The sequence below is a fragment of the Lepidochelys olivacea genome, assembly GCF_965140295.1.
Source record: "Lepidochelys olivacea isolate rLepOli2 genome assembly, chromosome: 17".
NCBI lineage: Eukaryota > Metazoa > Chordata > Testudines > Cheloniidae > Lepidochelys > Lepidochelys olivacea.
In genome coordinates this window covers 2724260-2750653 of record NC_140427.1, presented here as the reverse complement: position 1 = coordinate 2750653, position 26394 = coordinate 2724260, and the positions used below count along the sequence as shown (strand labels likewise).

The 26394-nt window shown below is 40.7% G+C and overlaps 1 protein-coding gene across 2 annotated transcripts in view; it reads left to right on the top strand.

The window, feature by feature from the left end:
* The window catches only part of BLMH (bleomycin hydrolase), a 31777-nt gene extending 6724 nt beyond the window's left edge, over positions 1–25053 (top strand). For both annotated transcript variants that reach the window (XM_084650909.1, XM_084650908.1), the window contains exons 5-12: positions 4018–4106; positions 5153–5245; positions 8994–9149; positions 9705–9863; positions 9969–10036; positions 10584–10701; positions 14712–14781; positions 24048–25053. In XM_084650909.1, coding sequence (XP_084507035.1) covers positions 4018–4106; positions 5153–5245; positions 8994–9149; positions 9705–9863; positions 9969–10036; positions 10584–10701; positions 14712–14781; positions 24048–24199 — 905 coding nt within the window. In that variant the 3' untranslated portion in view covers positions 24200–25053. The remainder of the gene's footprint in view (positions 1–4017; positions 4107–5152; positions 5246–8993; positions 9150–9704; positions 9864–9968; positions 10037–10583; positions 10702–14711; positions 14782–24047) is intronic.
* Positions 25054–26394: the final 1341 nt, after the last annotated feature.

The window sequence follows — 26394 nt, the reverse complement described above, 5'->3', positions numbered from 1 at the left end:
TGGACACAGTACTCCAGATGAGGCCTCACCAATGTCGAATAGAGGGGGACGATCACATCCCTCGATCTGCTCGCTATGCCCCTACTTATACATCCCAAAATGCCGTTGGCCTTCTTGGCAACAAGGGCACACTGCTGACTCATATCCAGCTTCTGGTCCACTGTCACCCCTAGGTCCTTTTCCGCAGAACTGCTGCCTAGCCATTCGGTCCCTAGTCTGTAGCTGTGCATTGGGTTCTTCCGTCCTAAGTGCAGGACCCTGCACTTATCCTTACTGAACCTCATCAGATTTCTTTTGGCCCAATTCTCCAATTTGTCTAGGTCCCTCTGTATCCTATCCCTGCCCTCCAGCGTATCTACCACTTTAGTATCATCCGCAGTTCAGTATCATCCGCAAATTTGCTGAGAGTGCAATCCACACCATCCTCCAGATCATTTATGAAGATATGAAGTCCAGGATCTCCATTGTAGTATTCTCTGAAATGCTTCCAGTTCCATGTGCAGGGCCAGTTACACAGGCAAAACTGCAGGGTCTCAATGAATGGATGAGACAATAGTGTAGGGAGGAGGGGTTTAGATTTATTAGGAACTGGGGAAACTTTTGGGAAAGAGGGAGCCTCTACAGGCTCCACCTAAACCAAAATGGAACCAGATTGCTGGCACTTACCATTAAAAAGGTTGTAGAGCAGTTTTTAAACTAAGGGCTGAGGAAAAGCCAACAGGTGCAGAGGAGCAAGTGGTTCGGACAGAGACGTCCCTTCAGGGAGGGTCTATTAATGGAGATTCTCTGTCCTAGGAAAGGATGGAAGATTATAAAATACAGGTAGAATCTGATGGAAAAACAGTCAAATGAAAGTCCCATTGAATTACATCATGTAATGGCAGACAGCTAAAAAGTGACAACTTTTTAAAGTGCTTGTATTCAAATGCTAGAAGTCTAAATAATAAGATGGGTGAACTAGACTGCCTCATGTAAAATGAGGATATGGATATAATAAGCATCACAGAAACTTGGAGGAATGAGGATAATCAATGGGACACAGTAATACCAGAGTACGAAATCAATCTGAAGGATTTAACAGATTGTACTGATGGAGTGGCACTATATGTGAAAGCATAGAATCAAATGAAGTAAAAATTTAAGTGTACTACACCAAACTGTACCACAGAATCTCTATGGATAGTAATTCCATGCTCTAATAATAATTTTATAGCAGTAGGGATATATTAACAACCACCTGTCCAGGATGGTGCTAGTGACTCTGAAATGCTCAGGGAGATTAGAGAGGCTCTAAAAATAAACTCCATGGGGGATTTCAACTATCCCCATATTGACTGACTGGGTACATGTCACCTCAGGACGGGATGCAGAAATAGTTTCTTGACACCTTAATGACTGCTTCTCAGAGCAGCTAGTCCTGGAACCCACAAGAGGAGAGGCAAATTCTTGATTTAGTCCTAAGTGGGGCACAGGATCTGTTCCAAGAGGTGACTATAGCTGGATCCCTCTGAAATAGTGACCATAATATAATTCAAATTAACATCCCTGTGGTGGGGAAAACACCCCAGCAGCCCGATGCTCTAGCATTTAATTTCAGAAAGGGGGAACTACACAAGTGAGGAGGTTAAACAGAAATTAAAGGGTACAGCACCTAGAGTGAAATCCCTGCAAGCTGCATGGAAATTTTTTAAAGACCCCATAATAGAGGCTCAACTTAAATGTATACCCCAAATTAAAAAAAAACCTAGTATTATAAGCACTAAGAACCATGTCTTGAGTCAAAGATTAACTTGCTTTCCTTTAGTTTTGCCATAGTTGAGGTGGCAATTTGTCCCCCTTAAACCTGACTGCAACAAACCACAAATGTGATCTACTTAAAAGCATTGGGCTAACCTCTGTCATTACCTCCCTTCTTATGGCTTTGACTACCTAAAATCAGGGAGTGGAATCCGACTAAACCAGTTTTAACTTTAGAATATAAACACTTGCTGTAGAAACCACAGGTGGGAGCAAATTTATGCACTTAATTATTCACTAATCTAGTAGTTCAACTCTTAATACTTGAAGCATACCCAGAAACTTATGACAGTCTTCCTGCAAGCATCGTACCAACATTTAGTGGAGAGTCAAGGGGGGGATGAGTTCTTGTATGTGGATTAAAACAGAAATCACATGTGGGTATTCATATCCTCACTGTTTTCTATCTCCAATTTACTTAAACTTCTACTCCACTACCCAAAAGGGAACTCATCCCAGGTTCTAGGCACCCTCAACAAGATACTTGTTGTCAAAGAGACTCTGTAAAGTACTCTTGCATCCCAATTGTTAAGAAACAACATAAATGGGGCAACAAATGTTAAACTCCCCAGTTTTGCTGTTATGCTCAAAGGAAGAAGTGAGTTCCAAAGCCATGGAGTCCCATTGCAGAATGCTGGGCTAACAGCCCCCACGCCCATAACAGATTTGCTCAACATTCACTGGTAAAAATGTCTAACAGTTGTCCCTATAAACTCACCCTGAACTCTGGGTTCTCTCCTTATTGTGCACTGCCTGTGGTAGGACCAGGCCAAATGGGGCCCTCAGCCACACCCATGCACCTTGATGGTCTCCTGATTATGAAAATGTGTAACTCCGTGAGTGGTAATAATCCAGAGAAATGGAATTGCCTTCACTTATACCTGTGCATAATGTTACTGGTGCACAAGGTAAGAACCCATATTGGCTGTCAGAGCCCAGGATGTTTGTAGGGCTAGCAGGAAAAATGTTCTTGCAAGCTGAGCAAATGGGATATGGAATGAGACAAAATGACTGTGGAACTCCACTGTGCCAACTTTACAAGGCTGCTGCTCAGGGTAGGGCTGTTCTTTAAGCGAAAAATTTATCAAGATATAGTTGAATTCACATAGGTGGATTCAGAGGTTGCTTGACTTCATGTGGATTATGCACTGGTGTAATAAGTTTGTAGGGTAATGAGTGCTTAAAATCAGCACAAACTGCACAAAAGGATTTTGTTTTCTGGAATGTTGTAACTGCCTTTACCTGCCCTTTCTTGTCTAATTGTCTTGCAAAGACTTACTGCAGAAAGGAGACTGTTCCTTAGACTGTATGCTGCATGTCCAGGGACTATGTACCTTTGTTCCAGCACCTAGAACTGTGGAGCTTCTGAGTGCTACCACAATGTAAATATTAATTAACCTAACTGCTACTACTCTATTAGCAACTACAAAGCTACATCTCATAGCTTTGAGGATAAAGCACTTTTTCTGTTGCCCTGGAGAAGGGAAGGTTTGGAAGTTCTTCATTTCACCTTAAGACCAAATACGTGGTATAGCACATGATATATTTTTAGTGAACTGGGTTGGTAGCTTAATCTAAGAAGAGTCAAATTTCTGGTGAAAGAGCTTCTTAAATAACAATTAGTTGAGGAGAATAAGTTTACAAATGGCATATTGTCATGTCTGATCACTGAAGGACTCTATCTTTATGGGGAACCCAGCTGAATTTATACTTAACAAAGACAGAGGAAGACTCGGACAAAAAACATAACCTTTGGCTTCTTCTTTCTTTTATAAGAAACCTCTGCGACAGACAATCTTCATAGAAATCAGGTGAGTTAAGGCTTCCCATGGATATGAGCAGAGTCAACACTGACCGTATAGAAAGATTGTCAATCAGAGACAAGGTGGGTGAGCGAATATCTTTTATTGGACCAGCTTCAGTAGGTGAGAGAGACAAGCGTCTGAGCCCACAAAGCTCTTCTTCAGGTCTGGGAAAGATGCTGAGTGTCACAGCTAAATACAAGGTGGAACATCCATTTAGCTGTGATGCTGGGAGTATCTTTCCCAGACCTGAAGAAGAGCTCTGTATGGCTTGGAAGCTTCTCTCTCACCGACAGAAGCTGGTCCAATAAGATATTTCATGTACTTTGTCTCTCTAATATCCTGGGACTGACACAGCTACAATTACACTGCATACAAGATTATCAATTGATAATATTTGTCAACTTTTTCTTTCTAGAAAAACATGGTGTTATCCCCAAGAAGAATTTCCCTGAATCTTACACCACAGAGGCCTCCAGAAAGATGAATGAGATTTTGAATCATAAGGTAAAGGATTTGAAATTGTGCTAAAACTCAGTGGTTAGACCGATGGGAAGAAACCATAAGCTCCAGATGTTCCTGACTAGTTTCCTTAAATTTTCTTTATTGATCAAAGCATTAAAAGCCAGTGTGGGTACTTCCTTGCTTCTATGCAAACACTGCATTTGTAAGGGTTAAAAGGCAAAGGGGGAATGGCCCTAAAATGCTGGGAAAGAAAGAGGAAGTAGGTGCATGAATAGCTGCTACTAGCAGGGTTTTAAACTCTTGATTTCAAACAGCAGCTTGAAAATGTCCTCTGTGGCACTTTTTACAATGGTCATTATTTCTCTAACTCCCAAAGGAAAAATTCTATCTATGTGGCTGGCAGAAGATTTTTCTGTAAACTTCGTGTATCCAGGGAGAGCTAGTTTTCCACTGTGCCATCCACCAAGAGATCAAGGCTCTCATGATGCCAAGTATAGTGGCTAAGATTTACAAGTATGGATTTTAAAAATACAGAGCTTAGGATAGAACCAAAACCAGCTTGCATAGGAAAAGCATCCAGTGCCATGTGAAATACTGAAGTGACTGACCAAGGAAGAAAGCAGGTTTAGGCAATCAGACATGGATCTGAATCCACTGTGGCAAAAAATGAAATGGCAATTAAAGCTTTCCAGTGAAAGCTTTGTTTTGGCAATTTACGAGCATGTGATCAAGGGACAACAATCCCCAGAAATCTATAGAGATGAGTTGGTAAATAAAATAGGCATGGTGAAATTAAACCAGAGGTTTAATGGTGTTGCTTGGGGCTGCCATGTTCCAGTCTTCAGCTTGAATCCTGGCAAACCAACCAGCCTGAAAGGTTGGTTTTAGATTGTTCTAAAATTTAATATAAAGAACCAACTCTTAATAGTAGTATCAATAGGGATTTTTTTCTGTAAACAAACCTTTTGTGATGGATGCTTAATAGAGATCCATAAAGCAAATCTTGACTTTCTAACATGTACAGGCTTTGCAAATCTATACTTTTTGTGGTCCTATTAGTGATAAAATGGCCTTTTCTTTTTAAACAGATGAGGGAGTACTGTGTGCGGCTAAGAAACATGGTGGCAAGTAAGTCAACTAAGGAAGAACTCACTGCTGCAAAGGACACTATGATAGAGGAGGTAATATACATATATAACCTGATTCTTTCCATAGCAGAAGCAAGCTGCTACAGATGAAGTAATTCTGGCTTACTTTTATTCTAGAACTATCTGCAAAGTACAAAACAAATCCCTTCTATTGTACAAAAATCAGGGTGACCCCAGATGGTCATGTACTGTCTGAAGTGTTACTAAGTGATTTTTATTTTTTAGTAATGTTTTCTTGCATAAACTGTTCTTTACATTTTTGGGTTACCATTGCATTTAAACACTTGGGTGAGTTGTGGAGCTAGGACACTTTACACCAGCTGAAGATTTCCTCTTCCAGGTGTAGTTAACAGACTCTAAACCCCAGCATTTTTGTTCTCAAGAGACCAAAATAATATGTACAGCCTGGTCTAACTAGCAAGGGCTAGAAGAACTGGAAACTATGTCCTGTATACCCACTGTAAACTTAGTTGTGCAGCACACGTGGTGTTGCAGAAATTCCCCATGAGAGCAGAAAAGAAGAACGAAAGTTCAGCTTCTCAGGTGTTAGCATGTGGAAAAAACTTTGTGCTAAATATGCAGCATTGCAATCACTTTCCCAATTAAGAAATCGAGTTGCTTTTTCTTAAAGGCCAACTATCCAAGTACCTCTCTGTATGAATTTACAGCGTCTCACACGTGCAAATTAGCTTTAAAGTAGGGTGCATTGTCCGGTTCTCACCCCTCCACAGTTTAAAGGTTAGCACTTTGCGCTGCTGTATGGTTGGCTTAAATGCAAGAGATGCCATACCCTATTTTCATCTTATTTGGTTCTCTAAGTTTGTTTTTTTTCAAATAGCCAACAGTAATGGATTAGAAGCAGCAAACTTATTGCCCATAGTATGTTAAGATTGGTGTATATGGCCATGTGTATTTCTAAAAAAAGATACATTTCTGTATTCTCTACTTACAGAAGTTTATGGATATACCTCTGTCAGAAGTGTCTGATGGTACAGGCCCACTGGGTCATCTTGTACCAGCTCTTTTGGAGAAGATTTACAGATGTAAATCTCCTTTTCCTTCCCCTCCCTTCAGCAAACTTCTCAAAAGCTTCCTGTTAAATTATTCTTTTCTGTGCCTTGTGTAAATGAGAGCTCCTAAATCCCTCTCTGGTAGTAATTGCTGCAATTCATGCACAAATCCACAGCTTCACTATCCCCAGTTCTAAAGTTAGAATAAGAAATGTGGTGATAGCAAAACTGGTACTGTGTTCTTAACACATTTGTATGTTAAAACAAAACCCTTTATATTCCATCAAACATGCCCTGCTAGGGGCCAAATGACCTCTTACCTTACTGATTCTACCCTTCAGTACATTGCAAATTACCTTTTTGTAGTTTAATATTATTAACATGATTCCCATCTTTAGGCTTTGCATGCAGACATCCACTGGAGGGCTTAATTGCAGTGTTAACTTGAAGCCTCCTGGGATGGCTTGGTTAATTCAGAAAAGGCAGAGACCTAGAGTTCATTGCAGATTTACATTTTTCATTTGCTTTGTTTAGAGTCTCCTAGTTTCCAGCATTAGAAACTGGAAGCAAAGCTCATTAATGGCGCACTAATTTCTGTCAGAATCTGGAGAGTTGTTGCGTGTGCTTTTTTAAAAAAAAGCTGTTTCTTCCTCTGAGTTAGCCCCTGTTCTTCCTGTTGCAACACTACTGGTTGACTACCATTTAAGTGGATTTCCTCTTGGGAAATGTTGTAATTAGCATTGCCAGCTGTCAACTCTAAACCTGCAGAAGCATTTAGCAGTTTTAAAGGTGGACTATACTGTCTTGCTTCACTTGTTCAGAAGCATTTCTCTGTACATTAGAGTTCAAGTTTTGTGCCTGGCAAACCAGATTTATTCACCATTCATCTCCACTGAGTTCATTTGCAAATTTCTATGACTCAATTTCCTTATCATGGGCACCAATCCTTTATCTGAAGCTGAGCAGTTGCATAGTCTTCGGGTGAATACTGAATCTCTTGTGTTCCAGTAGATACATTCCCCTTATCAAAGCAGCATGTGGGAGGTCACAAGTTCAGGTCACTAGATTTTATTTGAATTTTTCTGGCTTCAGTGTGTTCTTTTTGTGGACTCTACCTTATCAGCAGTGGCCCTTCTCCCTGCCTGTTTTCGTTTAAAACAAAAAGCCACTGTGTCCTTACATTACCCTGGTGTTAGCTGTCACCAGAGTGATAGAAAGCTCTGCTTAGTTGAAACAAGTGTCCCCTGGGTATTGAAAGAGGAAGCTTTGGAGATACTGAGGGGTGGCCTATGGCAAGTGTGGTGGTAAACAAGCCAAGGAGACCATTTCAGGCAAGGTTGCTCTTGACTCGAGACTTTCGTCTCCATCACTTTTCCTTCCTTTGGTTGGAACCAATTTGCCTGTTGGTTTCCTTAGGCATTCTCCATTGAGCTGTTTTTATTTCTGTAATTTGATGTAGAAACGGGCCCATCTGAGGTAAATGGGGATGTCCACTGGCAATAGTTATCTTTGTGCAAACTTAATCTGTGTGAGAATCAATCATTTTGTAGGAGGCCAGGGATTTAAATTTGTTCTTTAAAACCTTTATTGGAAACATGTTCTATAAAAACTAAACAAGTGGGAATTTCTCCAATAAAAACTTGAGCCCATGCCCTTGTTTCCACTTAAGAACTGATTTCTTCTGTTATCCTTATTAGATTATAAGTTCTTCAGGGCAGGAAAAAAGTTGAGCACTTCTATAGTCGGATAATAGAGGACCACCACTAGCCTGGCCTCTTAAAGAGAAGTTCATTTAAAGGGATACAGTCCACCTGAAATCTAGCCAAAGATCCTTAATCTAATAGAAATTAATAAATGCATGTCAGCTATCCAGGACTATGTATTTCAACCAAGGATGTCACAAAATCAACAGAGCCCTTCAGTAAAATTATACTTAACCCTAAATATAGGTATTATTAAATATATTAAAACAGACCAGAAGATTATGCTGGGATTTCCAAAGAGCAGAAATCCAAATCATCTCGCAGAAGGAAAAGTGATTAATGGAGGTGTGTACCGTCAGAATGAAAACGTTTCTGTGCATGTACGCTAGGAGAACAGATTATGGCGTCCATAAGACACGACATACGTTGTTAGAGCCCTTTCCCAAACAATATTTGTATGTGCTACCTGGAGGGAGGGTAATATTTGTATATGCCACCTTCTGAAAGGTGGCAGCTGGCCTGGCAACTTTTTCTGTCTCAAACTGTCCTTATTGTGGTCTTCAACTGTAACCACTTTTGGTTCCATTGCACAGTCTAAACACAGCTTCTATCTAGGGGAAGGTTTCACTGCACTTTGATGCAGTTGCTAGGGTTAAGGATTGGGCAGTGTTTCAGCTGAGCCATATATGTTTTTATTTCACTGCTACTATAGTCATACAGCTGGGAATTGAATATATTAGTGCCTGAGAAAAATCACAAAAAGCTTGAGCAGGAACCTGTGGTGTTTCTAGCATGGTGAGGAAGCGCAGGATTTTGTGGACTTTAATTTGATGTTCGGTGGTGTTGCAGAACATGGGTTCTTAGTACCGGATGGGGGAAACTGACCAGCATAGGGTTATTCTGATGTCTTAAATATAAACATTAAGGAGCTGATTCTGTAGTTGGTCCCCATGTGAAGATATCAATTGACTAATGGCAGTTCTATCGCTGGCCCAGCTGCAGAATTTTGGTGCTTAATTGACAGAAGGCTTGGATGAATGTTCATGCCATATCGGCTTTCCTGTGCAGGTATTCAGAATAGTGAGCAGCTGTTTGGGGAACCCTCCTGAGACCTTCTCCTGGGAATTCCGAGATAAGGAGAAGAACTACCACAAGATTGGCCCTGTGACACCACTGCAGTTCTACCAGGAACACATCAAACCCCTCTTCAACATGGAAGACAAGGTTGGAGAATACAACCAATGCCTGCTGTATCTGGAGCCCCTTTTAATGCTAAACGTATAGTACAATGTGCTGTTGCTGAAGTAGGGTTTTTTACACAGCCTCACACATTCCCCATAGCAAGCGATCTATTGAGTCAGTTAGCCTTGAATTTATTTCCCCTTCTTCCTTACTACATAGACGTCCCTTTTTGTATTTGCACTGCGCCTCTCATTTGGTTTTGTGTGAATTTGGATGAGTTTTTTATGGATTAACTGTACTTGAATCATGTTTTCATGCTGCTGTAAGATCTCGAGTGGCTTAGCCAGGGGGGCCTTGATGATAAAATATTAATTAGAATAGAATGATGTTCCTTTGCAGCACTTAAGGATATGTAGACCAGCTTAGAGCATGTTTTCTGTTGCATTCAGTAAACCTCTGTTCCAGCTGAAGCTGTCCTCACTTGCATGGGATGGTCAGCTAGCTAGAGCAGAACTAATTTGATATACCAAGAGTTACTTCTTTCTTTGAGGCTTCAATTGATTTGTAATTTAACTAGTGACATCTTATTCATGGCAGATTTGTCTAGTGAATGATCCTCGACCCCAGAACCAGTACAACAAGCTATACACGGTAGCATACCTGGGCAACGTGGTGGGAGGAAGAAAAACACTCTACAACAACCAGCCTGTTGATCTGTTGAAGAAGATAGCTGCAGTTTCCATTAAAGATGGCGAGGTTTGTGTAGTCTTCCAATCAGTGGCACTTTTTCCCCCCTCTTCTGTGGTATAAGAGTCCATCTTGGGATGTGGCCTAGGCATGACTACTTTCTCCTATTTTTAGGCTGTGTGGTTCGGCTGCGATGTTGGAAAATACTTCTATAGCAAGCTGGGCATCATGGACCTGAATGTGTAAGTGCAGGAAATTAAAACACAATTGTTTTCTGGGCTCTCTTCATGGCAATCCAGCTACAAATTGAAAATGCTACGGTGACAAATGTTGTCCAAAAAATGTTTCCAATTTTTTTACCCAAAATGAGTGAGACAAGTGTGCATTTGGACCTCTATTTCTGTTAAATCCCCTTTTTTGGCTGTAAATTGAAATGCTGATACTCTGAAAATGTACTCAGTAGCTAATTCACTTGTGAAATTTTAATGTAAAATATTCTTAGCTGAAGAGAGAGGAACTTAGATGCAGTATATCCCAGCTGTGCCTCTTGCAAGGCAAAAAGGAAGGGTTTGTAGCACCCACAGCCCATCCCTTGAGCTTGTGTAGTTACTTGAATTCCCTAGTACTTGGTGAACGGCATTCCAAAACTGGCCCGCTTAGTATTTATTCTAACTTGAGATTTGAAAAGGAGCTACATGTATGTCAGAGCCCTGTGCAATAAATCACTGGACATTAAATTTTACTGATCCCTCCTTCTGTGTTTACCTCCTTTGTATGGCTTACTTGTAGGTTTGATCATGAGCTGGTGTTCGGTGTCTCCGTCAAGAACATGAACAAAGCAGAACGATTAACCTTTGGAGAATCAATGATGACCCATGCCATGGTCCTCACTGCCTTCACAGAGAAGGTAAGATTTCCTCCACAAGCACTTGTGCTGTTTGCACAGATGTATTTGAACTCTCCTGCAGTTTTATATGCTCTGCTAAAGGGCAGCATATGCGCAGGACATCACACCTGCGCATCATACCTATGATGTCTTATTTGCCTGTGTCACATGTTGGTAAATTACTATTTTTAGTTTCTCCAAACAAGTGGACAATCCTGGACAACAAGGCAGTGGCTTATTTTTTGTGCCCAGAAATTCTGAGAAGGGCAAAGAAACTTGGCTTGTGTTTTCCAGGAATTTAAAACATACAGTGGCTGGCTTTAAATGGTATGTGAATTCTGGTTTCTCCTACTGACCAGGGAATCAAAGGTGATAGCACATCCCTCTCCACAGCACACTGCTAAATCTAAACTAGGTCTATCGCCAAGCTTTGTACTACTTTGCCTCCCGCAGGGTGTTCAAGTAAATAACTAACAATCCCTCAATCAGAAGCACACAACTTCTGTGACACACCCACTAATGAGAGAGAGAAGAATTGAAACCCCAAGACAGCAGTACAGCTCTTAGCACTTTTACGCTGCCAACAGCTGTACTGCATGCTAATAAACCAGAGAAATGCCCTCTGGGAGACACATGTGAACCTCAATGTCTTTGGATACCTGAAAGTGGTCATAATTTTCAGCTTTTATTTGTGTTCTGGAAAAATTGAGATTTCCTCCTACATCAGAACACAGTCCAAGTTTTTAAGATTCCTTTGTAAAAGTAATCTCTTCCAGACCAAGTAATCTTGGTCTGAGAAGTAAGTGCTTACATATTAATGAAAACTTTCCCAGAGACTCAGGACTTTGTGCAAGGGTGTGACATGGGATTGTTGAGTCATCAGTTTTTCTCAGAACTACTTTTCAAAATTCAATAGTATTCTACATACTGGTCTTCTACAATTTACACACATGCTTTTCAGGTGTCCGGTTACAGAACTAATCTTGTGTGAATATTAGGATTAAAGGATATTCTATTGACTTCTGAAATTTAGAGCTTTAAAATGATTTATACATTTTTAGTTGTTTGAAATTCTTACACAAACTTCACACTGATTACAGGTTTATATCTGTATAGTAACCTTATAAAGGAATGTAAAGTGACTCACGCTGCAATCTGGTTTCTTTTCACACAACTTTTTTTTGGAACAGCAAAAGCTTTGTATAAGTAGAAATTCCTTCCTCACATTCTGCTTCCTTGATTTGCAGCTCATATTTTTGACCCTCTGAGGGTTTGTGTATCAGAGTTTAACTTTTGCATACCAAATCTGGCTATTCGAATCAATGCATGGGCTCTGTTATACTGTCACCTAAAATTTGTCCAGAATTTTGACAAATGTAAGGAAGATCTGCTAAGCAGAAAACACATTCCCATATATAGACTATATATACTTTGGGTCTTGAATGTGAGAAATGGATGTCTTGAAGTGGTGGTGCTTTAACTCTAGAGGATGTCCAGAATTTGAAGGCCTTTTTCTTACTAAAATAGCTAGGTTGTGTTTTTGTTTGAACGTGTTGTCTTATGTAAACCTTGACTTTAATCTAAAGGAGCTTTCAAAGGTAGTTGTGAATCCATCAAAGCATTGGTGGTTTTTTACCTGTTTTTTAAAACAGTTTTGATTGCAATGGGATTTTCCTCAATGTTACAATGTAATTTTATTTGCAGAAGAGGCACATTTAATCCATGCCAGTATTTCTAAACCATTCCAAAACCATAACCTTTTGTTCAATTTACTTGTCAAAGTGCTTGAGTGGACTCAACTTAGTACTTTTGATACATCTCTTGAGTATCTCATTTTAAGGACCCTTGTCTTCGTTTAAAGTATTTTCCCAACCTCATCCCAAAAATATAAAACTTCAGTGTAGTAACTACAGTAATACAGATGTGGGTACAAAAGGGAGGTAAGGGGCAGATTTTTTCCAAAGACCAGAGTTAACTCTGCATTATCATGAAAATCACAGAAGAGGGCAGAATACCAAAAGAAAGGGAAAGAAATGAATTCATAGTTCTTCATGGGAGCTGCTATGGGGAAGCCTATGGATTAAGGATCTTATTTAGTAAGCACATGGGGGTTATCTTCTCAGTGCTTCTGTGTGCTGCTTGATGTGAAAACAGACTAGACTTTTTTCCAGAATGTGGAATATGTGCTAGAGTGCTAACGAAGCTTGGAATGGAATGCAATCTTGACTACACTAGAGAACTGCTCTTTGTCCTTGAACCAGTTTAAGCACAAACAGTTCAGGGTTCCGCACTTGCCTTAATGAATGTTTCGTGTTTTCCCCTTCTCTCAAGCCATGCCCTAACTGTTTCAGTTGCAATGACTCCCAGTTAACTATACGCTAGTTCCAGAATGCACTGCTTCTGAGCTGAACCAGGGAGATTTCACCACTGCACTGTGGGGCATTACGAGGTCTAGCAGAAATGTTTCAGCTAGTTTGAGTCCACATTGGCACTAAACTGGTTCAGTTTGAACTGAATAAGCTTTAACTGATCATTAAACATTCTGAAAGCCAGTGTGGATTCAGACTAGCTGAAACAGTTCAGCTAGGCCTCATAGTAACTCACATTTGAGATTGTGTGGTGGTATACAGCCTTTCTTGGGGGTCTTAACTGGCTTCCATTTTTTAATATCAACCAGGCAATGGTTCCCCATGAAGGCTGTGAAAGTCTACTTTGAGGAGGCTAAAAAAAAGTGTGGTGAAATAGCTAATAAGCACCCATCTGGAAGAGTGTCTCGAGGGAGACTGAAGCTGAGTCATGTGGTGTGTGTGATGGGGAAGCCTCCATTGAAAGGTTAAGTGTGGCTATCAGGGTAGAAAAAGCCCAGTGAGCAGCCCCTATAGTATCCAGGTGAGTTACAGTAGCTCTGCCCTGACTTGGCAGTCAAGAACAGTATATGGAAAGAGACCTTCCAGGCTGTGAATGTGAACAGGAAAAGTACTTCACCAAAATAACTTCCTCCCCTTCCCATAACAGGAATTCCCCGTCAATAGGGGAAGTGTCATAGGGCTTATGGGAAGGCACAAGTGTTAATGTTACACAAGTTACACATCTTGTGTTTTATCTAAGACATAAAATGGCTTGAGCTAATTCACTGAAAAATACAGACAAATTGCCCAAGGCATTTTCTTCTGCCTTGATTAGATTAAACTACCCATTTGTTTATTGCTGATTCTAAAAAGTGACTCTTTGGGCACATCTGTTCCTCATTAGCTAAGAACATTACACACCTTCCAATAGGATGGAATGCTGCCTCCAGGGAGCTTGAGTACCTTTTAATGTGACATGTTAGTTTGGGGACTTGCGTGCATTGATTCTAACTCGGAAAGGACTTGAGTAGACTAGATACTCTATAGGTGGATATGCAAGGTGCAGGTTATCCAAGAAACTGTAAACATCTTTCAAATCGTATTAGCAAGGATGATCACAGGAAGGGAGAAACAGCTCTCTAAAATCTTACCAAAGTTTCTAGAAATAGTTCCAAATACTCTCATCTGTTAGAATTACTTGAGTCTAACTCAAGAGGGTGGGGGAAAATTTTATAAACTTAAGACACTTCACTGTGACAGTCCTGCAAATAGAAACGTTCTTGGAGAAACTGTCAAACAAGTAACATAGGTTCTGGACCTTAAGTCCAATAATAACAGATAAAGAATGCTTATAATGCAACTGTGCAAAGTACTAGAAGTTTTTAAAAGGGACTGCGACTTACTCAGTCTTGTAAAACACAATGTAGCTGTGTTTTGTAATAGAAAAATGGAATAATTACCTCAACTAATCAGATTACTTTAAAAGGAGACCGTTTCTTACAACAGTCAGTGCTTCTGCTTCTAAAATCCCTTTGTTCTGAGAGTTTGCCTACCAGTTTACTTAGCATGAGCATCAAAGATATCTGTCAGGTTGGTGGTTCTGTTGGCAATGATTTTAGAAGTAGACTGTCAAACTTTGAGGAATTTCTCCACTGAATGTATGTTTTACTTTCCTTCCTTCAGGATGGGCAAGAAGGATCGTTTGAGAAATGGAAGGTGGAGAACTCCTGGGGTGAAGACCGTGGTATTAAAGGTAACACAAATCATAGCAGTCACATGAATACATTGTCAAACTCCATATATGGAAATGAGCTGGAAGGGAAAAGGGCCTTGTGCAGTAAGTGTGCACCAAGTGAGATCCTACACCATCCTACTTGTAGGAAGAGAAGTAGTAATCTTAGTGTAGTCATGTTTTCTTCAAAACTCATGTCCCACCGGATAAGTTGCAGAATAATGTCCTCTACCTCAGTTTCCAATGGTCTAGGAGCTTAGAACAATAGCTTTCAAACTGTGGTCTGTGGACCCTGGGGATGTCTGTAGACTGCCTAAGATTTCCAAAAGGGTCTGTGCCTTCATTTGAATTTTTGTAGGGGACTGCAAATGAGAATGTTGAAACCCACTGGCCTAGAAGCATAATTCTGAACTTGGATCCCTGCCTAGTAGCATCACGTGCTACCTGTTTGGCCAACACTGACCTGTTTGGCTGAATGCTGCCTCGTGAAGATGGCCATGAAGGTCTGTATTTCCAGTAGGAGCAATTAGGTGGCTGCTGTTCCAAATCTACTTGTTTGGAGAATCAGTTGAAGTAGGGCAAAAAATATGCTTTGGATGTTTCAGAATGGGGTGATTACACAGGATGGACCCCAATTACAAGCTCACTGTAAAATCCTGGCTCACTGAAAAAATCTTTTCAGATTGATACATGGAGGCTGACTCTGAGTTCATTGTCCTCTAGGTGCCAGGCTAAGGTGATGCTTAAGGTAGATTAAGGAACTCCTCCTTCTGCAGTTACTGCCAGTATCTGCAATTTGGCAACAGAAGCGGTGTAAGGGGCAGTGTAATTATCAAAGATGAACAGACAAGGGGAGACATACAATATGTTCACTCAGCAAGCAGGAGAAAGAAATGGAGTAGCTAGGCTGAGCATTGTGGGCTTCCTCAGCCATCTCCCTGAAGTAAGAATCAGGAATTTTTTATTTTAAAATCCTCATTGGGGGAAAGTAAGATGTAACTATATAATGGAACCAGCTTATAGTGAATTTGGAGGTATTCCAGTTCACTTCCTAGTGAAGTGAATCGAAATTCTGAATTATGTATTAAAGTACCAACCTCAATTCATGCTGTGGTGCAACCTTGGCTTTGCTGTATCAGTGGAACAAATGACTCCATTATAAGCAACCACCAGAAACAGTGAACATGGAGACCATGAAGATTCCAGTTGTGCTCTTTCCATTGTTTGTGACCTGTCTTCAAAAGAGGCTGCTGCCCAGAGCCTCTGAGATGGAATTAGATAACATGGACTGTGCTGTGCATAACTCTATTGAACTTTTTCAGGAGGGTAGTCTTGGGGTTATGCCAAATCCAGGAGTTCTGGAGACCTAGGTTCTATTCCTGACTCTGCTGCAGGTTTCCTGCGTGATTGGGCTGGTCACTTAACTTCTGTATTTCAGTTTTCCCATCAGTAGACCATAGATTTTGCATGCTGCATGGCCTCATTTAATTAATGTTCATAAGGCATTTTGGGACCCCAGATATGACTATTAATACAAGTGTGCAGTCTGCATTATTAGAGGGATGTCTTGGCCTTGTCTTGTAACTATTTTAGCAATTTGATAGTGCAAATCTTTTAATCTCCACATGAAAATATAATGAATGGATGTTGGCTGACTTCTACCACCAAACTCAGTGGCACAAATTTTGTGTAAACAAATTTTAAGTGCTCGTAATATTTCTCTTAATCTGCAGATCACTGGCTCCTTCCCCTCTAGCTTGATTGACTTCTAATTGTTGTTGGATTATATAAATCTTGGAATGACTGCGATGAATTTGAGGCAGCAGTAAAACTCAGTCTGGTGCCCTGCAGAGCTGAGTGGCTTATTGGTGGTTTCCTGTAGACAGTTTTGTTTTTCCTTTGTAGTGATGCCAAACTATGGCTGAGTGTACTGATATGCTGTGGAGAGGGCAGGACCTCTCAAACATCTGTCTTGCCAAGAGGAATTTCAGGAAATATGCACGTTTGCCTATCAGGTCATTTCTTCTAGTTGACAGGGATGAAGCATGACCACCAATACAATACACACGAGAGACTAGACGTATTTAAAAAGTTGCTTGTCCCGCTCATGTCTAAGTAAATCCTAGTTCTCATTTAAGGTTATGATAGGTAGTTGGAGTCTTTAAAAAGTTTGTGAAAAGGATGCTAAAAGAAGTCTTGAAGATTTCTTTTTAAATTCACTAAATTGCTTTAATAACCTACTTATACATTCATAGCTTGTGGCCAGAAGGGACCATAGATCATCTAGCCTGACTACCTGTATAGCACAGGCCTTTAAATTTCACCCAGGCAACCATGTAATTGTATTTTTTGAAACGTATCTTACAGAAAGGCATCCAGTCTTGATTTGAAAACCTCGAGAGAGAATTCACCACTTCCCTTGGTAGTCTGTGCTAACTGCCATGCAAACCTTCCCTTGTTGCCACCTTCGCTAACACAGTAGAGCATGGACCACAAGCATTAGAGTTGTGAAATCAAAATATTATCTTATGAAGTCTTCCCCTTCTCCTAATTCTGTCGCTTCCTCTTTCCAATTCCATATGCCACACTGTGGTGGTGGTTTAGGATTGCTTGGGAACGCTGGGCTGCAAACACCAGTTACCAGAGGGTTGTACATGCATTGTGAGGGCAACACTGATTTGTTGCCATACGCCCAGCCATAAGAGAACCTTATTTTAAAAATAGTTTCATAACTAACTGAAACAAAGGTATACAAATTCTGGATCAGTTAACGAAATCTTCCATTCTTATAAGCCCATGGTCTCTTCCCCCCCCATTCCACCCCAAAGTGCTCCATACCTTCTCCCCCAAACAAACATAAACGTTCCCTGGCTAACATTTAAGTGCAACCTACGATGGCGAATGAGTGCATACAGCCCAGAATACATGAATAGCTTTATAGCAACAAACCAGTGCCTGCTCCCCTATATTCCTAAGGAACCAGACTTCAACAAAAACCCAGCATGCTATCCCGAAGTCATAAGGTTCAATAGCCAAAGACGATCCACGTTAAGAGGTTTGTTCTCAAATCCTTCTCCATGGGCCTGGTCTGGATTAGTTTGTCAAATGCCCATCCAGTCTGAAATGTCTTCCCCATTTAAAAATAAAAGTATAGCGTTACTGTCTCTGACAAGTTTGTGTTTGGGAGGAAGAGGGGCTCTTTGCTGTTCTGTGTAGTTTATCTTTTGCTGCAAAATACATAATTCTCCCATCTGAAAAGAAGCTAACATTTTTGTTCTGAAATAATCTCTGGTATTCTGGCTATGCAAAGGAAATCTTTTAAGGAGAGCAATAGACAAGTTAGGAACAGCTGTGCAGGACCAAATTAGGCAGTGGTCACTTCCAAGAAATCTCTTAGCACATGCTTATCTCAAAAATCCTTTATCCTTTTTTAAATGGGAAGGAAAGAAGAATGCAATCTAACTTAATTGGCACACTTTACAGTGAGACTTTCTGATTATAGCATCATGCTGCTTATCTAGCTCTCTTTACCAGAGTTGGCTCATCTGTCAGATCTCACGAAGCTGTAGCTAATATTATGCAAATAATGCTTCTACAGAGACATGGAAGCTACATTTAGCTTTCATGTGGTAAATCTACAGCACTCATTACAGATGCTGTTTCTTTCTTTTGCAACTTTTGTCTGGTGAAATTTATTCTGGAAATGAGGGACTGACACTATGTCTGGTTCCGGTCACTGCTATGAGCAGATATTGTGCAAGGTATTTCAACTCTACCATCTGCAAAACCTACCTGTATTTCAACATCTACCTTAATCTGCAAAACCTTTTTTTATTCCAACTCTGTCCATATAAAGCTATACTAAAAATCTGACCAACAGGTTCCCCAGTCTTGAGCTGTAACATTCCCTGGACAGGGAGTTGACAGACAGATAACTATATATCAAAGGCATTCTGGTTTTGTGATGGGGGATTAATGCCTAGTCACGCTCTCAAACCTTGGCATGGCTGAAAATTCCCACAGTGCCTGGGGGTTTCACCCCATAATGGAGTATATTTAGAACAAGTTCTCTTCGATTTTTATTTTTGTAGAGTCAAAAACAGACACTTTGAGGTTAATTTCAGAGAATACCATGTGGCCTTTTAATTTAAGCTATTGATGTAATTTTTCTGGTTACGTGAAAAATTCACTAACCTTTCAAATATTCCTGGCAGGTGCCTATGTTTTGCTTCTGCTTCATATGCAGCAGTTTCTGTCCTGACACAGCTATTTAAATTCAAAGTACATCTACTCAAGTTTTCCAACAAAAATCCAATAATCTTAACAGACAGTTGACTGAAACTAGACTGAAACACTCAACTTTACAATGTTAACTAGCCTTGTGGGTCCATCCATTAGTACAGATGCACTTGGGAATATTGTGTCATGTAAAGAGACTCAACACTGAAGTTAATATTGAACCTCTAGCTTCCTTCCCATGCACAAACTAATAGATCTAGTATTCGATTAGCAAGCATTACTTTCCATAGTGTGTGGTTTTTTGTATGCTTATGTCCTAGCACATGCTCATTAACAAGATACAGGTTGCGTTCAAGGTCAATGTCTGTTGTATTGGCCTGGATTCTGACCATATCTTGAAAGTGTAGGGTCTAGTGAATGGCACCCAGTTGTTCTTAATGAGAATTTGTTTTATGCTCTAGGTACTTGGCTTATGTTGGGTGCCATTAATCTGGTTGTGGAGGAATGCTGCTAGGAAAAAACAAATGTCCCCACTTGTCCTCCTTTTACAAATACTTAGCATGGAATTCATTGGGACTTAGCTCCTTTGTTAGGGTAATGAGTCATTTCTGTCCCAAAGTGTGGTGTAAAGACATCGTGTAAAGTTGAACATGCTGAGTATAGGCTTTCTTTGGGGACAATGCTCCTAGAACAGTGTAAGGGAAAAGGCTTCTGTAAAGTTAATGGTGCTCACATTCAGGTCAGTTATTAGCAACTTTGCACTTGCCTTCTGCCTAGCCAGAAAGTTTGTGGCTTTGAAGTGAAATTTAATTGGTCTGAGTGCTTAGAGGGCATACGTCCTTATTTCAAAACCTTGATGTAGGATAGACCCATTTAAGTTCAAAAGGCAGCCATTACTCATGAGGAGTATAACTGTAACCCTTCCGCACTTAAAATGTAAAGTGCGTTGGCAGAGCTGTGAAAATGGACACCAGGCTGCAACATTGGTGGGAGCTACCGGGGAGGACTGTGGTACCTGGACAGGTCCGTGTAGGAAGAGCCTCTGCTATTCCTGGCTCTCCGTTTGTTTCCTTCACAACCATACTAAAATCCAAAGTCAACCAAACAATAAACTGTTGTAACTACATAAGATGACAACGTATAGCACTTCAGACTTTTAGACTTTAAAAATAACAAGCTGAAAGCTAACCAGATCACTCACGTTGCTCAAGATTTACTCTCTGGAGCTTGTAGTCTGCCAGCATGGCAGCTTAAGCTGCTTTTTTTATAAGCAGCAACACCTAGTTACTGCCTCAAATGTCACTTTATTACAAACATGAACTCATTTTGATCAATGAGTTCTTCTATGTGTATTTTATAGGAGCTCAACTATTCCATTAGAATTCCAAAATGAGTTGTCTTACTGTAAAGTGTTGCACTGTTTTGTACAGGGGATGTAAATCTGTTTCCATGTTCCTGACATGGATGTGTGCACACAACACGTGAACACAACATCCTTAGGGATGGGTTACTGTCATTCATCTGCTGTTTCATAAGATGCTACCTTTCTTTAGAGTCTTGCTTATTGCCTGTGTGTTTTTTTTAGGTCAGGGAGTTGTCTGGGAAATTTCCTTATACTTTAAAATGTTCCATCAGACCTAGCTGGTTTGAGCTGTTTCTTTGGTTCAAGGAAACATTTTGGGGTGGTAAACCCTAGAACAGTTTTCTCATCTGTGGGTCACAACAAGCTTCCTTTTATCTGAGAGCAACTAGACATATTCCTTTAGAGCCTATCAGCTCTTCCTTGGGCATTGACTACAAGTGGTTACTTGAGTGGCATTAGGCATGGTGCTTCATCCCCATCTCTGCCTTTTCAGCTTCAGCCCCTGCTGGCCCAGGGAGCTTGGGATTTGAACTCTGATACCCCAGCACACTTGCTAGACGGCTGAGTGAGCCTGGCAGAAAGCCTTGTGTCTTTCTCAGGAAGGATTTGGGCAGCACCTTCTCACAGCATGTTCCTTTAAAGCTGTGCATGGATAAACCCAATACAGAGCACCAGTGTCCATCACTAGGGAAGAGTCCAAGAATTACATTACACTTGGCACGTAACATTTGAGACCCAGTTGGAGGTTTGGGATAAAAACAGGCCCAAACTTCACTGTTTCTTGAGCAGGATGTCAAAGGGTACCACTTGAAACAGTACAGCAGAGATTAGTCTTTCAGGTCATGAGGAGGCTAAAGTTATAGTGGGATATAGAAACTACTGGCATTCCCCCATATACACCCTTTCCTTTGGACCCATATTATCCAGTTGGATCCCTTTACACAGCTTGTGTGGTGGGGTACCCAACAGCCACCAGTCTTCCTAGACTTGCTTAATCCTGGAAGTGAAGGCTGGACCAAAAAGAGGAGCCTTCACATTATGTAGCTGCTGAAAGTGGGGAGCAATTTAAACACTATTGTCTGCCTGTGTCCAGAGAGCAGAACCATCACTAGGGGGCTTGTAGTGGGGGACAGTGAGCCCGTGGAACAGTGAACCTCACCTCTCCTAAATATTCCCTAATGATATGATTCTCTTGTAATGCTCTTGTTTTCTTGGAATCTCTTTAGTTTTTCTCAAGGAACAAATGCAGTTCCTGCCAAATATTGTATGGGGTTTTGTTTTTTGTTTGAGATAAGACAAATTTCCTTCCAGCAAAACTTTCTATGCTACGTTTTATTGGTCACTTTATCAGCCTTGCAGATGAGTTTAACTCTGCTCGCTCTTTGTATCAGTACAGTGTTACCTAAGTCTGAACCCAGCATCTCCAATCAGACCTCTTTTTTAAAACCAAGGAGATGGTCTCCAAAGGTGAACGCTGAATGAACATTGAATCATGTTATCCCATCTGTTCGACAGGGGTCTCTGTCTACTTTGGCACAAAGAGAAGCCTTTCTTACTGTAAGTCTTCAGCTGGCAGCCATGTAAACTGTTGTTAGTTTGTCATCCCTTTTGGCGCGCTCCTCCTGCTTTTGTTCCTAGCATCTTTACTACAGTCTCATTCTTTCTCTATCCTAGGAACTTGACTGTAGTGTCTGAGCACCTCAGAACCTTTTTTATCCTCCCACTCCTGTGAAATATGGCTGTCCCATTGTACAGATGGGGATCTGAGGCACAGAGAGGCTAAGTGGCTTTTCCTGTGTGAAAGTGGGTGTCTGGCAAAGCAGGGACTTTTGCCTGGGTCTTCTGAGTCTAGTGCCCAAACCACTGGACCAACCTTCCTTGGTTGGCTCTTCCTAATAAAATGATCCCTTCATTCAGCTTTTCTTGGGGGAAGAAGTGGGAAACATGGAGCAGCTTTGTGCTAGGGTGGTACCTGAGAACTAAATGTCATACCGTACTTATTGGGCAGTCATCTGTTAGGCCCTGGTGAGCCTCTTGTCAGAACACAAAGATACTATGCCAGAACCTCTGTTCTCTCTAAACAGACATGGCTAGAGTAGAAACACTAGACTGATAGGTGGATGGGCCTAGGGGGGCTTCACTGCTGGTTTCTGCCCTGAAATACAATAAAAACTCACTATCCTCTGCTTATCCCACTTAGCTGGAATGCAGAGCCTTGGGTTCTGTTTGGACAGGATGTGCAGGTCAGGATATGTATATTGTTTCCCTTGAGGCATGGGAATAATTCCATTTAATGAAGAAAATTATGGCTTTCTCTGTGACCCTGGCTACAGGCCTTCTCAAGCAACAGTGACCATCCCTGTTCACATGTTCTGAAGTTTTACTTGGCACTTCCTCCTTGTTCGGACGCTGTGATCCCAATCAGTACAGTCCAGCTCCAACATGCAGAATGTCAACAGCCACAGAGGCAGGGAGTTCATTATCCTCACAGAGTGCAATTACTTGTTGGCTGTCAGGAGTGAGGTTTTTTGTGTCCCAAGAACTCATATCCTGAAGAAAGAACAATCAAGGCAGCTTCCCTTGGCAGTACCACCAAACCAGCTTCTAGCTCGCATTACAATTGATAGGCTTTTTAATTTATGGGAATTCAATCTGATCTCTTGCTTTAGAAACAAGATGGTGTAGATAGATGCACTTATTGTCCATATTCTTTGGGCATTTTCTTGTTTCATTTGATTGTGTGGTGATAATTGTAGGGACATGAGAAACTTTATTACACAAAGCTTCATCTGTCTTCTATCAAATATAGCCTCCCTCTCCCTGACGGCGCACATTCTCAATTCATGCTGAGTTCCCTGGAATGGGGTGGTGTGTAATGTCTTAAATGATTTGTTTCAGAGAGCAGGATAATGCTGAAAGCAAAGATGTTTTTAGATGTAGGATTTTCTTCTTTATACAGGTAGAAGGATCTTGCATTAAGATTCCCAGCCAGAGCCTCATAAAGAGGGAAGGGTGTAAAAATGAGGTGCAGTTTATCCTCAAGATTTATTTCAGCCAGAGGGTGTCTCAGTGGCTTTGTGTTTGAGGGAAGAAATTAGCATCGAATATGGACGCACACATTCTCTCCATCTCCTGAAACTGAGATCTGGGCTTTCTTGTCCAGAAAACTGGAGTGGTTAATAAGCATGGATAAAACAGTCTGAAGTTTAGCCTAAACAATCAGGAATGTATTTAGTATATTCTTGATGTCCATTAGAACAGCAACATATGACTGAGCGATTATAAAATGAGCCTCCACTGCCTTCTGTGTAAGGATGATCTATGCCCCAGGACTGCTGTTTGTTGCCCAGATTAGAAATCCTTTTGTTCTGGCTCAGTCTCTTCCTTGCACTAAGATGCCTGTATTTGCAAAACTGTTTTCAGGATTTCCTGTCCAAGACACTCTAGTCAAACTTTCTTCCTATTTAGGCTTGTTGATCCAAGTCTCTGTCATAGCTAAAATCTATTTAACCAGATAGTTCAGAATAACTAAAGGAACAGAAAATTGAAGTCTCCAAGACTGTCATGAAAGTTGCTGTGGAAATATGATTATCCTGTTTGACAGTATGAAGTTGTTGGACATGATACAATTTTGCATAAGATCCATGCCTCTTTGTTAGTAACCTACTTTGTTTTTTATCTCCAGGTTACCTGCTCATGTCTGATGACTGGTTTTCTGAGTATGTGTATGAAGTGGTGGTGGATAAGAAGCATGTGCCAGAAGACATCTTAGCAGTGATGCAGCAGGAACCCATTGTCTTGCCGGCATGGGACCCCATGGGTGCATTAGCCAAGTGAACTGCACAGTACTTGCCTCCTAATGGTCAACCAGAAGTAGATGTGATAGAGAATCCCAGAGACTGGAAGCCATAGCCAAATGATAAGACCAAGCATGCAGCATTTACAATCTTTAAATGTATGCTAGGGATCTCTTTGGGAAATAGCGCTTTACTGAATGGCTGAATAAAAAAGCTGTCAGGCTACTCTATGCGCGCGCACAAAATTTACCCACCTCCTCATGATACTGTAGAATTGCTTTTAATGGCAGTTTGGATTTTTATCTTTTTAATAATGAACATAACTCTGTCAAACTGTTTTGACCAGTGCTTTCCACAGGGGAGAGGGTTGTAGATGGCCAAATTTTAGGCTAATTAGCTGAGTGATATTAAGAAAAGTACAGCAAAATGTTTATAATTAGTCTCATGTTTTTATTTGTACTATAAGTGTCCAGATTCAGTATTGGCTTCATTTTGTTTCTAGAGAGCTATTCACATTTTTGGTTTTCTGCATAATAGGAGTTGGTCTTAAGGAGGTAGGTGTACAGAGATGGTTCTATTTTCTTCTAGTAATTTTTCTGGAATGGTTTCCTATTCCAGCAGCATTGAGCCTTTTACCAAATGTACTTAGTCTGACTTGCTTCCTGCTCTTCCCTACCCAAGTATGACAGACTGATTCTGGTGTGTGTTAATCTGTACTCACTGAAAAATAACTTTCCTGTAGGATTAGCAAGGACAACCATAATAAATATGATCCCAGGCAAAGTTAAAGAATATGGTGCTCTAGTAAAACTGGGTTTTTAATTACTGCATTTTATTTGGACATCTTCAACTAGATGGTGCTCTGAAGCTTTTGAATAAAAAAAACTTTCTGGAGTTATGGGTATAGCTGTGTTCTTTTATAAATTAGCTACATGTAACTTCATTGGATGGGAAAGATGTTAATGACCCGTAAACAACTCTTGGGGAGCCAAAACACTAGCAGCTCAACAAGCCATGTTGCTTTATCTTCTCCATAGTTGACATAAAGGCTCTCCATCTGTACACAGCATGGGAGAAGACATTCACACTACAGGCACTTAAATACCACGGTGATGAGCACAATGTAAATGCGTGGATCAAATCAAGCCCAAGCTGTTAAACTGCATACCATGACCTCTGTGACAATGGCTTGTGCTGTTCTGCATGGAGTCCTTACTCACTCCATGCAGGGGCAGGGAGAAAGGTGGGGTTGGACAAAGTGAAGAGAATATTGACAGAAAAGAACAGTCCTACTAACCTAAGTACAAGCAACAAATGGGATTCTTGGGGTTCCAAATTCAGCTTCTGTTACTGACATACTTCCATCAAAATATTTTTTCACCTCAAGTAAGGCTCATTAAAAATTCATGGTGTAAAGACCAGCAAAAGACTTAGCTGTAAACAGAATTGCTTGCACCTTTCCTTCTGATAGTATTAGTCACCAACAGAAATTTGAAGCTAGTATATAAGCATTCCAGTGCATGTGTTCCCAGATTTCAAACACCCAATCCTTGGATTTCCTCTGGGATTACCTCTGGAAAAATGGATTGTCCTTGATTTCTACAAAAATCTGTGGAAAGCTGCATTACACAGCAGACAGGAGGTGGTCTCTGTTTTGCTTCATGTTTATAAAGCACATTCATATGTGCTTGTCCAAACCCCACCCATACAAAAAAGCACTAATGTACACACACACAAACTACCTTAACTGTGGCAAGTAAGCAATTTTCTTGGTTGAATGTGGTTCTGAAGTATGCTAAGGCTCATGGGCTTTTTCTTAAAGTTCAATATCCTAGTCACTTAAAGTTTTTTGCTTTTGATGTTGCATGTTTACCACTCGATTATAGCCATCAAAAGGAGTTAACCTCTTTTGAGATACAGTGAAGAGCATTTTTTGCCTATGCCAGCTCTGTGTGAGTTTGACAAGCTTAAACTGTGTTCAAGCCCATTTTTGTTTAATTTGGAATATTTTTAACTATTGTCCGGTGTGAGCTTATCTCTGCTGTCCTTGCCCATATGTTTCCTAGTACAGTTTATACAATAGCTTGGGTTCTTCCCCCCCCCGTTTCAAAAAGCACAGAACATTCTGATGGTTCAAACAGGCCATGTAAAATGAAGCCAGTCTGGCAGAAGCAGTATTCTATCTACACTCGCTGCTGCCCTAAAATCTTTGTAGGGGGATAGGGGAGAGAAATA